The sequence below is a fragment of the Lithobates pipiens genome, unplaced genomic scaffold (assembly GCF_037356315.1).
Source record: "Lithobates pipiens isolate NorthernLeopardFrog02 unplaced genomic scaffold, aLitPip1_a1.2 Scaffold_16, whole genome shotgun sequence".
In the NCBI taxonomy this organism is placed as follows: domain Eukaryota; kingdom Metazoa; phylum Chordata; class Amphibia; order Anura; family Ranidae; genus Lithobates; species Lithobates pipiens.
This window is the reverse complement of record NW_027507748.1, coordinates 429,080,348-429,092,715: the sequence shown is the minus strand read 5'-3', so window position 1 is coordinate 429,092,715 and position 12,368 is coordinate 429,080,348. Positions and strand designations below refer to the sequence as shown.

At 39.7% G+C, this 12,368-nt stretch overlaps 1 protein-coding gene across 8 annotated transcripts in view; it reads right to left on the bottom strand.

Annotated features, from left to right (window-relative positions):
• The window catches only part of DMD (dystrophin), a 3,436,004-nt gene that overhangs the window by 312,365 nt on the left and 3,111,271 nt on the right, over positions 1–12,368 (bottom strand). For all 8 annotated transcript variants that reach the window (XM_077482558.1, XM_077482560.1, XM_077482557.1 and 5 more), the window contains one exon: positions 2,037–2,098. In XM_077482558.1, the coding sequence (XP_077338684.1) occupies positions 2,037–2,098 (62 nt within the window). The remainder of the gene's footprint in view (positions 1–2,036; positions 2,099–12,368) is intronic.

Genomic DNA, 12,368 nt, shown 5'->3' with positions numbered 1-12,368 from the left:
TGCATGGCTGCGCATTTACAAGTTAAAATAGCGCCGTGTCAAATTATAAAAAGTCCTCCGGTTACTGAGCTGCCAAATCCTTCCGTGTTTTTCATGCAACATTTTGGTATGGTTTTTCATGGATTTTGTCACGCAACTGCTACCTACATTTGGGGTTCCATTAGGAATCAATAGCAATGTAAGTGTGATACATGTTTCGATGCATTTGCAGAATGCCAATGAGTGAATGGAGTATTATTGCAGAAAGCTGTAGAAAGTTAACAAACCCTTTGGAATGACATTGTTGCCCAATTGTCCTCGATGTACCGTTGGTTTCATATTATCCTAGTGCTACAAAAAAGGTTCCGACACAGCCTAACAAGTATACCAAAACCAATATATTATATGCAGCTTTTAAAATAGTAAACCTTTATCTGTAGAATGGATTCTTGATATTAGTACATGAAACTACAAGCCCCAAAACAAAAAGGACCATTAAAGAGGAAATAAACCCCGATGAGGTTACTTCCTCTTTCATTCCCTGCAGAGGTAAAGCATAATGGACTACTATGCATCTCATAGTAGTCCATTACTTACCTGACACAGGAGCCAGCGATGTCACTGCTGTCCCCTGTAGTCCGGCGCATCCATCTTCTCGGTGGGTCTTGCTGCTCCGCCGCCGTCATTCGGCGAAGTGGTGCCTGTCTTTCAGCAAATATCTCCTAAACCGTGTAGGTTTAGGAGATATTTCTTGGACCTACAGGTAAGCCTTAATCTAGGCTTACCTGTAGGTCAAAGTGTGTTGTAAGGGTTTACAACCACTTTAACCCATATTTATGTGTGAATACTTGCAAAGAACCCACATTATGATTATATTTAAAGCAGACCTTCAGTCAGTCATTTTTTCATTGTTGTTAAATATTCTGCCCTTGTTGTTTTAACTTGGGAGACGGAGAGAGAAAGGAAAGTCATAAGAGGGCCAATGAGAGCTGCAGAGCTGGAGGTGTGCCTCTGTGTAGATTCAGGAAGTTAACAAGCAGCAGCTTCAGCTGCCCACAAAATGGATTAAGTCAGACTTAGTGGCAGGAGATTCCTGCAGCATATTTGGCCAGTACAGAATCAAAGTATATATAAAATAATATGAAAAGTGGTTGGAGGGAAGCTTCAGAATAGCAAAGAGTTTTTTTTTTTTTCTTTTACAAATTATGTGAGCAGACTGCAGTTCCTCTTTAATGTGACTTATCCAAGAGATTGAACAGGGCAAACACAGCTTATTTAATAATCGTCCAAGCCAAATAAGTTAGAAAATAACGCTAACTGGTCTGAACGTCATCCAAATCGCAAAGTTATTGAGATAACTGCTCTTTTTCCCAAAGCAGAAAAAGATAACATTGTATGCCCCTAGCAGATATAGGAAACACCTACGCTCTTCTTTTACAAGTCAACATAGTTCTCAGTCTGGTAATACGTTTCTAGAGTTTATGCATGCTCAAATTAAAAAATCAACATTTGAATGCACCAGCCCAGCTTTTCTCAACCAGGGTTCCTCAAGCAGTGAGAAGCAAGCAGTGGTAGATTGATCTCCTGCCTGCTGTGCCTTCATAGTTTGAGCACCATCGTTACTCAGCAGAGCTACCACCATCAAACCAGTAGAGCTGCTCCTTTTACATATCAGACAGCACTGATCAGGTTAGCCGTCTGCAAGACTTATTCTCACTGAACACTATTGTAAGAATCATTTATTCTACAGACCATTATTCTAAAGAACATTCAATTTGAATGCCAGTATAAGGAGGGCCTTCTCTTTTTAACCACCATTTTGGTTTGGCCACAGCGATTCCCTGATTAAAACATTATTTCAAGCATTCCTTTATAAAGCGAAATGATAGATATGTTGTTAATAATAACATTGGAATATTGTTAGCAAGGAGTTAGCCACAGGTTTCAGCTAGGAATCAGGTACTTGGCTGTACACATCCCATGTTTCCTCACCTTCTATACAATAGAATGATAAATGTTATAACCTGGTAGATGGTTCACAGTAAAGCACTGCTTACCTAAAGACTGGTAAAGCTCTGTCATTTTGGGATGATCCCAGCAGGTTGTTTGCGATTCATGGCTAGAGGAAAGGAGAATAAAGAGTTATCAGATTATGAACCACACAAGGTCATGCGCAGATTATGTATTACATATAAAAAGGACAAGTCGCGCTTTAGTAGAAAATTTGTTCGCCCTCCCCCCTTAAGCCTCGTACATACAATTGGAATATCGGACAAATGACCTTCCGTCATTTTTTACATGCTAGTCTCATATCGAAAACTAAAAGGTTACTAAAGTTAGGAAAATTCTAGTATGACAGAACACAACTTCGAAAGGGATGTAATGGGTTGTATTCTTTCGTTTGAGCATGCCTAATTTTGGTCTACTGATTTTATTTTATTTTTTTGGATGGACGAATACTGTACTGATTAAACAAATATCGTTCCTTCTGGTATCGTACAAGAAACATTTTCGTGCTTATCCTTTCAGATAATTTCATGATGAACTGTTCTGATCGGCTCTTGAAAGCCATGTACTAACAGTCAGATTATCGTAGGATGGCTTCGGTATTTAACCCGCCGCACACACTTGTTTATTTACCCCCACTCTGCGTCATTAAATCTCCAGTGTTAACATCCTCAGACACACAACCTTCCCACAGTAACTCCCCATTGACTTGAGTGGTGGGCTTCCAGCTCAGATAAGGTAGTAGGGGACCTGGGGGTGATGGGGGCAAGCAAGTTTTTAAATTTAAACTTGTCCTTGATCGAACCATCTAGCCTATGAGTATACTGAATGGCTTGTCCAAGGCATATTGTATATACCTCCTCTGTAAGAGGAATCGGTTTCTAGGATAACGTACCTCCAATGTGCATGCATTATCAATGGTTGGGTAATAGGGGGAAAAAAATAAAATAAAAACAGCAGTGAAAATGGCAGGGGCCGGGACAAAGCTATTATCGTTGGAGAAGGGGCAAGTCTGTCATAATGTGCAAAACGTACACATTATGACAAATATTCCCACACACGCCTCCTTCCACCCCCAGTTCTGTTTCAGGTAAAAAGAAACTGGTCTGAACCTAAATCTGTTTAGCAGATGGTTCAGAGAATATGAACTGTCAATAATTAACCACAAATCTTGACAACGCAGAAACGTTTATTCATCTTATAATAGATCTATAATTAACAGCTGCTATATAAGAATAAATACAGGAGAAGAATGAATTCAATGACACTACTAGCTAAAACATTTTTCCACAGGAGCCCAGACTGAAGTTATATTAAAACTTCATAGTTTATTTTCCTCTCTGTAAGAGCCAATTACATTGATATGTTTTTTTCTTGGCCCTAAGTGTAGAAATGTATCACTATGGGTCAGGCTGTGTTTTAGTAAAGCTTTAAAAAACAGTTATTACCTTTGAAAAATAAAGCCCTGAGAGGATAAGTACACAAAACAAACCCTACAAAATCTATAAGTCTTAAATACCTTCAAATTTTGCTTAACTTTATATCATAAAGACAGTCTGCACAGTATGTCTTTTCCACAAAATTTCCCCCAAAAAATACCTATATCAAGTTGGATCTCTTATTGCCCAAAACTCTGGCAGAAATGTTTTGTTTAGGACTGAGGCCTGGTTCACACCTATGCATTTTTTAGTGCGCTTTCAGTTTTGCAGAAACACACTTCAGTCCATTTAACATGGTTTCCTATGGATGTAGTTTACATCTGAGCATTTTATGGAAAGGGCCAGGGGCCTTTTTCTGTTTTTTGGCTCCATAGCCTTCAATTTATCAAAAGCGTGTATTGAAAAATGCTCCTGGAATATGCAAACTGCAATCTGCATAGGTGTGAATCGGGCCTGAGTGAGGGCAAAATGTGTTACGTTTTTATTTCGGTCTGTAAACCCACTGGGAGACTGCAGATTCCTGTCCCTGTTATATATACTCTAGTGTAGAGAAACATCCCCAATAGAGAAACAGCAAATAAAAAAAAATTAAAAGTAAATACAAAATCAGTGATACAAAAGGCAGCTCCTAAATAAAATTGTGTAACTGCTTGGGCAAGTATAGCCAATAAGGTTGTGAAATTATTCTAATAGCAAAACAATTTTATTGAAATAGACCCTGGGCACAATATTGCATTTCTGATTAGAAAAAAACATCTGTTTCAGGGAACGCACTGGTAGGCTAAAGCACTACTTAATTTCTTATATTTCAAAGAAACCCTAATAGCAAGTCTTCCCACCAATTGTGTGCGATTAGCCTCTCACACAAAAACCATAAAAAAGGCGTCACCCAATTTTGAAAAACGCACCAAAATTGAAGTGAATTAAAAAAATTGCAGTCAAAGACAGTGGGAATTTTTTTGATTCACATGTTAATTTCACAGGTGCAGGCTCTCCAAAAACAACAAAAAAAAACCCACGCATATAAAAAACAAAAGCAAGAAAAAATATATATCACAGCAAATCCCACATAAGCGATTTTACTACAGAGCAGTGTGAAAGTGCACTTATTTCCACACGTCTTCTAGATCTTATACACAATGAGAATATTGGGCGAATGATCATCTGTTCATTTTGCTTGCTAGTCTAGCAAAAATGAAAAGGTTACTAAAGTTATGGTAATTCTCGTATGACAGAATACAACTTCAAAAGTGATGTAATGTATTGTTGTATTCTTTCATTTCCAATCATGCATGGTCTTTTGATTTAAAAAGGACAAATACTGTATTGATTAAAACAAAATTTTTTTTTCATATTTGTCCCTTTGGATACTTTTGGACGAACGGTCATGATTGGCTCTCAAAAGTTTCTGTACCAATGATCAGATCATCGCATGATCGATTAGAAAGCGGTATTTTTCATCAAATTTTCTGATCGTGTGTACTGGGTTATGAAGGAGACTTTACAATGCCCCACTGCTTTGGGCAAAAAGAAGCAAACCCATGGTTTTCAAAATTCAAGGTTAGCTGGGCTTTCCCCATAGACTTATGTTCTGCACTTTCTGAAAACCGTGCAACATAATAGAGGTCTATGGGAAAGCGCAGCTAACCCACACGAAAACCAAGAATTAGCTCCGCTTTGCCCAAAGCGCAATGGGGCAGTGTGAAGCTGAGCCTTAAGGTAAATGATAATACAAAGGAAAATTCAGTGAAGCTAACCATACATGTACCAAAAAGGAGTGTGAAACACACATTATTATAAGATTACTACCTTCCATAAATCAATTATGCTAAACTCACCAAAATGACCCCAGAAAGATTGTCTGCCATAACAAAGTGTAAAGTTTAAAGAAACCTTGACATGATTAATGGCTTGAAAGAGGTATACCTAACCAGGGCTTTTTTCCAGGGGGGACTTGGTGGAACTTAGTTCCAGCACCTCTGGCTCAGACCCTTTGGTGCCTGCTCACCACAATCACTTGTACACACAGAAGTCTGGTTTCTGTGTTTACAAGTGACAGCCCCTTTAAGACCCTCCTACCATTTTCATGAAATTTGACTGAATACACCAACTATTTGATGTGATTTGGAGGGTGTGTGTAGGGGGAGGGGGTTTTATGGGGCTGTGGTTAAGTTCCAGCACCTATTGTTTGAGAAACAAAAAGCCCTGTACGTAACTGTTTAGCCGAGTCCATTTGAGGACCACAAAGACCAATATGATGTAATTGGATACTTACAACTAAATTGCTCTTATAGCGTTTAAAGTAAGCCCGTCATCTTGGTCAGCTAGCCCAACTAGTGCCAGGACCATACAAAGCAGGGCCTTCATGTACTGTTCAAGTGTTCCAAAATTAAAATCTCTTTTTAACCACTTCCCGACCAGCGCACGACGATGTACGTCGACAGAATGGCACGGGCAGGCATATTGGCGTACAGGTACGTCCAATATTCAATGCCGCCCTGCCGGCGGCGCGCTCCCGCGCTGGTCGGGACCCCCGTGAGTCCGGTCGTGGGACCCGCGGACTCAATCGCCGCGGGCATCCCCGCGATCGTCTCACGGAGCGGCCGAATGGAGGAAATGCTGTGTAAACAACATTTCTCCATTCTGCCTAGCAACTAGTGACGCTGATCTCTGCTCCATGTGATTGGAGCAGACATCAGTGTTCACTAAATCAAAGCCCAACCCCCCCACAGTTAGTAACACACCCCTAGGAACACTTAACCCCTACACTGCCACCCACTGGTTAACCCTTTCACTGCCAGTGTCATTTACACAGGAATCACTGCATTTATATAGCAGTGATTACTGTATAAAATGACAATGGTCCCAAAAATGTGTCAAAAAATGTCCGATGGGTCCCCCACAATGTCGCAGTCACAAAAAAAAAAAAAAAAAAAAAAAAAAAAAAAAAAAAATATCGCTGATCGCTGCCATTACTAGTAAAAAAAATAAATAAAAAATTATTAATAAAAATGCTATAAAACTATCCCTATTTTGTAAACGCTATAACTTTTGCGCAAACCAATCGCTTATTGCAATTTTTTTTACCAAAAATATGTAGAAGAATACGTATCGGCCTAAACTGAGGGAAAAAAAATGTTTTTTAGATATTTTTGTGGGATATTTATTATAACAAAAAGTAAAAAATAATGCGTTTTTTTCAAAATTGTCGCTCTATTTTTGTTTATAGTGCAAAAAATAAAAACCGCAGGGGTGATCAAATACCACCAAAAGAAAGCTCCATTTGTGGGAAAAAAAGGACGTAAATTTTGTTTGGGAGCCACATCGCATGACCGCGCAATTGTCAGTTAAAGCGACGCAGTGCCGAATCGCAAAAAGTGGTCTGGTCTTTGACCAGCAAAATGGTCTGGTCTGCAAGTGGTTAAATATGTAAATGACAACTTTAGAATATATTTGCAATTATGGAGTGCTTTAGGCCTCCCAGCACAATTCTAGTATGCAATTACACTTTGGTTTCAAAAGTTGCACTTTCAACTCTACCTAACTTGCCCAGCCTAAACCACACTATTGGCTCAGAGTGATGGACAGCATTACTAATCAATAATTAGATGTGGGAGGAAAGGTATGTACATATTAGACCACCCTGCATTTTGGGGGTCCTGAGGTACTCAAACAACTTGCTAAAAATTGGTTTAGATCTCTGCTGACAGGATCACAGTTATAATGGAAAGCCTCTTGCTCTAAAAACATCCTAGCATTGGTTCTATCATTTATTCATACACACAATTTGTTATCCATGTCCAGTTGCATAAAAATATTTAGAGAAAAAAGAGGAAAAAAAAAAAAACACACCAGTCACCCATATAATCCAGCACAGCTGAAAGTTGACTCTGCACTTTATAGCCAGTTATGGAGGGAAAAATGAAATAAATAAATCACAAATGCAGCTTCATCCACGATATGATGTTCCTTTAACTCCTGTGTGTGGCAATGTGCACACATATTGGTTGAAAGTGAACTGTTTCAGCTGTAGTAGAGAAATGATCGGCAAGCAAAAGGAAGCATCCAAAACAAAAATCCCCTAAGAGGTGGAGCAAGGCTGCGAAATGCAGAGATCAGTAAGTGGCCAAGAGGATTGGAGTATAAGGGTGGCCTTTAAGCTTGTTGGATAGTAGTGGAATGTTATCATGGGTATGATTGGTTAGACACATTTTCCCTATGCTGTTATATTCTGTTACCATCACTATCATTTAGAATTTTAAAGGTTTAAGGTTTTAAGTTTTACATAAAATAATTTATGAAGAAAAATGTGTATTTACACAATTAGTAAAAATAACAGCTAAGATACGTTACAAAAGAAAAAAGGGTTTTAACAAATAATGGAAAAGAAAAAAAAAAAGTTTATTTGTAGTAATCCTTCTCTATTCATTCCATCAAAATTTTAGCCTTGCTTCTAAGTGAGATATTTAACAACACAACATCAAATTTGACACTACGCAATAAAGTGTAATCCGTAGACTGGAGAAGTAAAAATAAACTGAAAAATAGTTTCACGTTCATAAACTTTAGCTACTAACATTTTCTTGAGTATTACTAGATACAGGAGGAAATGAAAACATACAACACTTAAAAAAAAAAAAAAAAAAGAAAAGAAAAAGAAATGGAAATCCTGTACATTTGGCAATTATATACAGGAACAAGTCATTTTGGACAACGACGACAATCTGCACATGCACGGGCTGCAGCTGACCTTCCTGCCCTGGACATCTTTTGGACAGAATGGAATACTTGAACCAATGTTGATCACCCAAAGGCTGCATCAGTACATTAATTCAGCTGTTTCTATGCTACCCCATATCCATCACTTGTAGACATGCCTGATTGTGGCCAAATCTGATGTCGATCAAGCTGTCCATTGCCAAGTAGTAGTCCATCTGCAGTAAATTCCAGAGTATTTCACTTGGCAAAACTCCTACTTTGCTAATTAACAAGCAAAGGATTTAAAATGGATAAAAAAAAAAAAAAAAAAAATATTCAGGGTGGACTAAGCTGAAACTGACAAACATGTCATATGAAGAAACAATTACACTTCTTCAGAAAAGGAAGTGGCTGGTGGCTGGCGCAGCGAGGTAATAGGGTTCTTTAGCTGCTACTGAATTTGTAAGAGCCTAGTGACTGATAAGACAGAGGGCAGATTTTCCCTGGTACTTTATATGCACGACACAAGAAGGCTGCAGCTATTCCACTTCTGCTCTGAAAAGTACTGCCGCTTCGCCCTGCACACTTTGAGCCTGGAAAGTTATCATTAATTCCAAACACAATCTTGCAGCTTAAGAAAAGGTTAGACTCCAGTGAGACTTCCTTTCCTAAGCCGCTCTGCCATTTTCAAAGGCCATTTAATTGTTAGCTTTGGGACTCTAAGGTGGGTTAGTCTAGGATTCGGGGAAGGGCTTGTTGTATGAACCCTATCAAATAAAATGCCTGCTCAGCATCCTGCACAGCACCTTGCAATACTGACAATCTTTAATTGGGACTTGAAAAGAAAGGGGCAATCACAGTGATTTGGCTGAAGCAGGAGGAAAAAAAATAAAAATAAATGATGTTTGATCTGGAGATCAAACTGCAGAAGGATTATTCCTTTTCTTACAGTCATTTATTAAAGTGATGTGCCTAAATGGATTAAAATATCTAGAATCCTATTTTGAAGTCCGATAAGCAAGTCAACGTGCTCCTGCAGACACAGGCACATTACAAGCAAAGACAGAGAAGAAAAAGGGGATTTAAAAACACCAGCAGGTTGAAATCAGACTGTGAAATTGGTGGAGATGGAATTCACAAACAATAGGATCAGAAAAAGTATATACTGACAGCAAGCGCAGCTTGTGTTCTGTTGAATCAAGTGTGCATTTTGCAGTCTTTTAAATCTGGGAGTTCCAGCTTGCCATATGCACACATTTCAGATGAAACATTAAACAGCTATCAGAGCTCACATCTAGAAGGCATACATGGGCCTTGTCATGGTCAAATACAGAATTTTCAGGAAAAAATAAAATAAGATAAATCTTTGCTGTCTTTGTTGTCACTCCTACCCACTTTCAAGCAGTTTATTATTTGATACATTATGCTAGTTTTACCATACCAAAGCAAATGTAAGAGCCAATAAGACATCTGCTAGATTCACGGCTTGACAAATCCATGGAACCACAAAGCCAATATGCTGTAAATACAATGGGTGTCTTATTAATTGTGGAGAACTAAAACATCTGGCTACTTTTCAGGATTAACAGGCTTTTGAAATTTTTAATTTTCATTGAACTTCAACTTCCTCATTAAAACCACCCAAAAAAACAAACAAAAAAAAAAAAACACAATCTTGGCTCTATACAGTATATGGTCTCATGGACACGGGCGGTTTGGCTTGTACAGTGTAAAAACTGGGCGTTTCTGGGCGACATGGACAGCGTACGGCCCGCTGAAAGCAGCCTGTCAAAATCAACGACAGGCAGAACTAAACAGTGCTTGTACGCTATTCCAAAATGTACTCACATGTAGGGCCACATGCATACAGGAACATATACCCCAAATTCAGAAAGTCTATAATCACGGATTTCATGCAAGAAAAGCAGAACAAAAGTCCGGCCGGTCGCACTCCAATGAAAAAGGATTCCTTTATTAATGTAAATCCATACAGCAAGGATAAAAACAGCCAACGTGTTTCACACCATCAAGGTGCTTAGCCATAGCTATGCCATCATCCTGTAATTTAGACAGGTTGCTGGCAGGGGGCTATAGAATGCCCCTGTGCCTCATAGGTGCCCACAAGCACAAATTTGTTTACACTATACAAGCCAAAACGCCCATGTGGCCTATGCTTGTATACATGACACTTGATTTGGCTCAAAGTAACTGAAACATGTCCTTATGAACAACCATTGAATCTATAATAAAAAAAAAAAAAAAAAAAAAAAAAAAAAAGGAGTAAATGTAAAAATAATGCTCCTTGAGAGAAAGTGTTACGATGGATAGAATACAGTACAGTAGAGGTTTGCAATATAGTGTTGCTCCAGGACTACACTTCTTGGTGTTCCTAAAGTTGGACCAAACATTACATACGGTACTTACGGAGCAAACCCTCAGAATACTCCTATAGGCTTATCAGCAACTTTAAATGGACTACATAAACAATCCAAAAAAAATATTTAAAATCTAGTTATGTAGAGACTAAAGCTAGCCATATATGGATCAAAATTCATCTGCTTCAGCAGGAACCAGCCAAATTGTGATCCATATCTGGGCTAGTTGACTGTACACAAGTCGATCACAGCTCAAAGCATCTGGTGTGAAGGGGCCCCTAAATAGGATGCTACAGAGTATAACATGTCCAGTGACCTTATCATAAAAGGACAGAGCAAGGCCAGCAAGAGGGCCAAGAATGAATGTGACTTGTGCCTCTATAATTCCATTACATGGTTATATAATGCTTAAATAGGGTACACACGGGCCATAAATAATCCCAAAATTGTAAATTTGGCAGAAAATGACTGACTTTTGGCATTTTAAATTCTTTAGCTCTGTAGGTGCTAAAATAAGACAGGAAATACCAATTTAAAATGAAAAAAACAAAACAAACGTGGTCATATAAAAACACCTATTTCTGAAGAAGCCACAACTTGGGTGCTCTCACTCTGCAATACTCTTCATTACTGGCTTTACCCATATAAACACACAGGGATTAAACCTCTTATCACAACCCCTATGCACCGATTTACAGTTCAAAATAGATAATGAGCTCGATTTACTAAAGGCAAATATACTGTGCACTTGGAAGTTAACTGCAAGTGCAGTTGCTCTAGATCTGAGGGGGAAGCTCTACTGTACTGATGTCTATCAGCCAATCGTGTGCAAGAAAAAAAAAACCCTAATTTTTTTTTCCATTTACCTTGCATATTCCCCTCAGAACAAAAACAAATATAAAATTATATCTCCCCAGCGGCTACAAATACTGCAGCTGCTGACTTAATAAATGGACACTCACCTATCCCAGGGTCCAGCGGTGACAGCAGTCGAAGGTGATCAATCACTTGGCTCTCAGCAGCTGCTGACATCCTCGGTGAGGGAAATCAGGAAGCGATGCGGCTTCACTTCCCGGTTCCCTACTGCGCATATGCGAGTCACACTGCACGTCCTAACTGGTCCCTGCTATTTCCTGGGACCTATGTGTGTCCCAGCAGACAGCTCTGGGGCAGGAAGAGGTGTAGACTCCTGTGGCAATCTATGCCCGGAAGTGGGTGCAAATACCTGTCTTAGACAGGTATCTGCACCCCCTAAAACGTGCCAAATGTGACAACGGGGGGGGGGGGGTCCAAAAAGCAGAGGTTCAATTTTGGTGTGAACCTCCGCTTTAAAGTGCACAGACTATTTACCTTTAGTAAATCAACCCCATTGTCTCTAAACCTAAAATCTAGGGAAAAACAGTTCTCGTTTAGGCTGGGTTCACACTGCTGCGGGGGGAGATCCGGATGTGATTCGCACCGCACTGCAGTGCAAATCACATCCGATCTCCGTAGCGATGCGAGTTCAGCCATACAGATAGTATGGCTGAATTCGCATCGCTCCCGCAGCAAACTCGCACGGGACCCTTTTTTTGGTCCGCAGCAGAATCGGATCGCATGGGTGTTCACACCATGCGATCCGATTCCTGTGCGAGTGTGCAGATCGCACTGCGATATGCGGACGGATCTGGGGGTGTCATTAACATTTCATTGACACTCCCAGCCGTTCGCATAGGGCAGTGTGAACTGCCGGCGGGAGGCATGCGATGCGGGAAAACGCCGCGGATTCGCGGCGTTCCCGCATCGCTGTGGTGTGAACCCGGCCTTATGCCTGGAGTATCAGTAGCAAGAATTTTTATTCACCCAATTCCTTGTTTTTCCAGAATCCTGC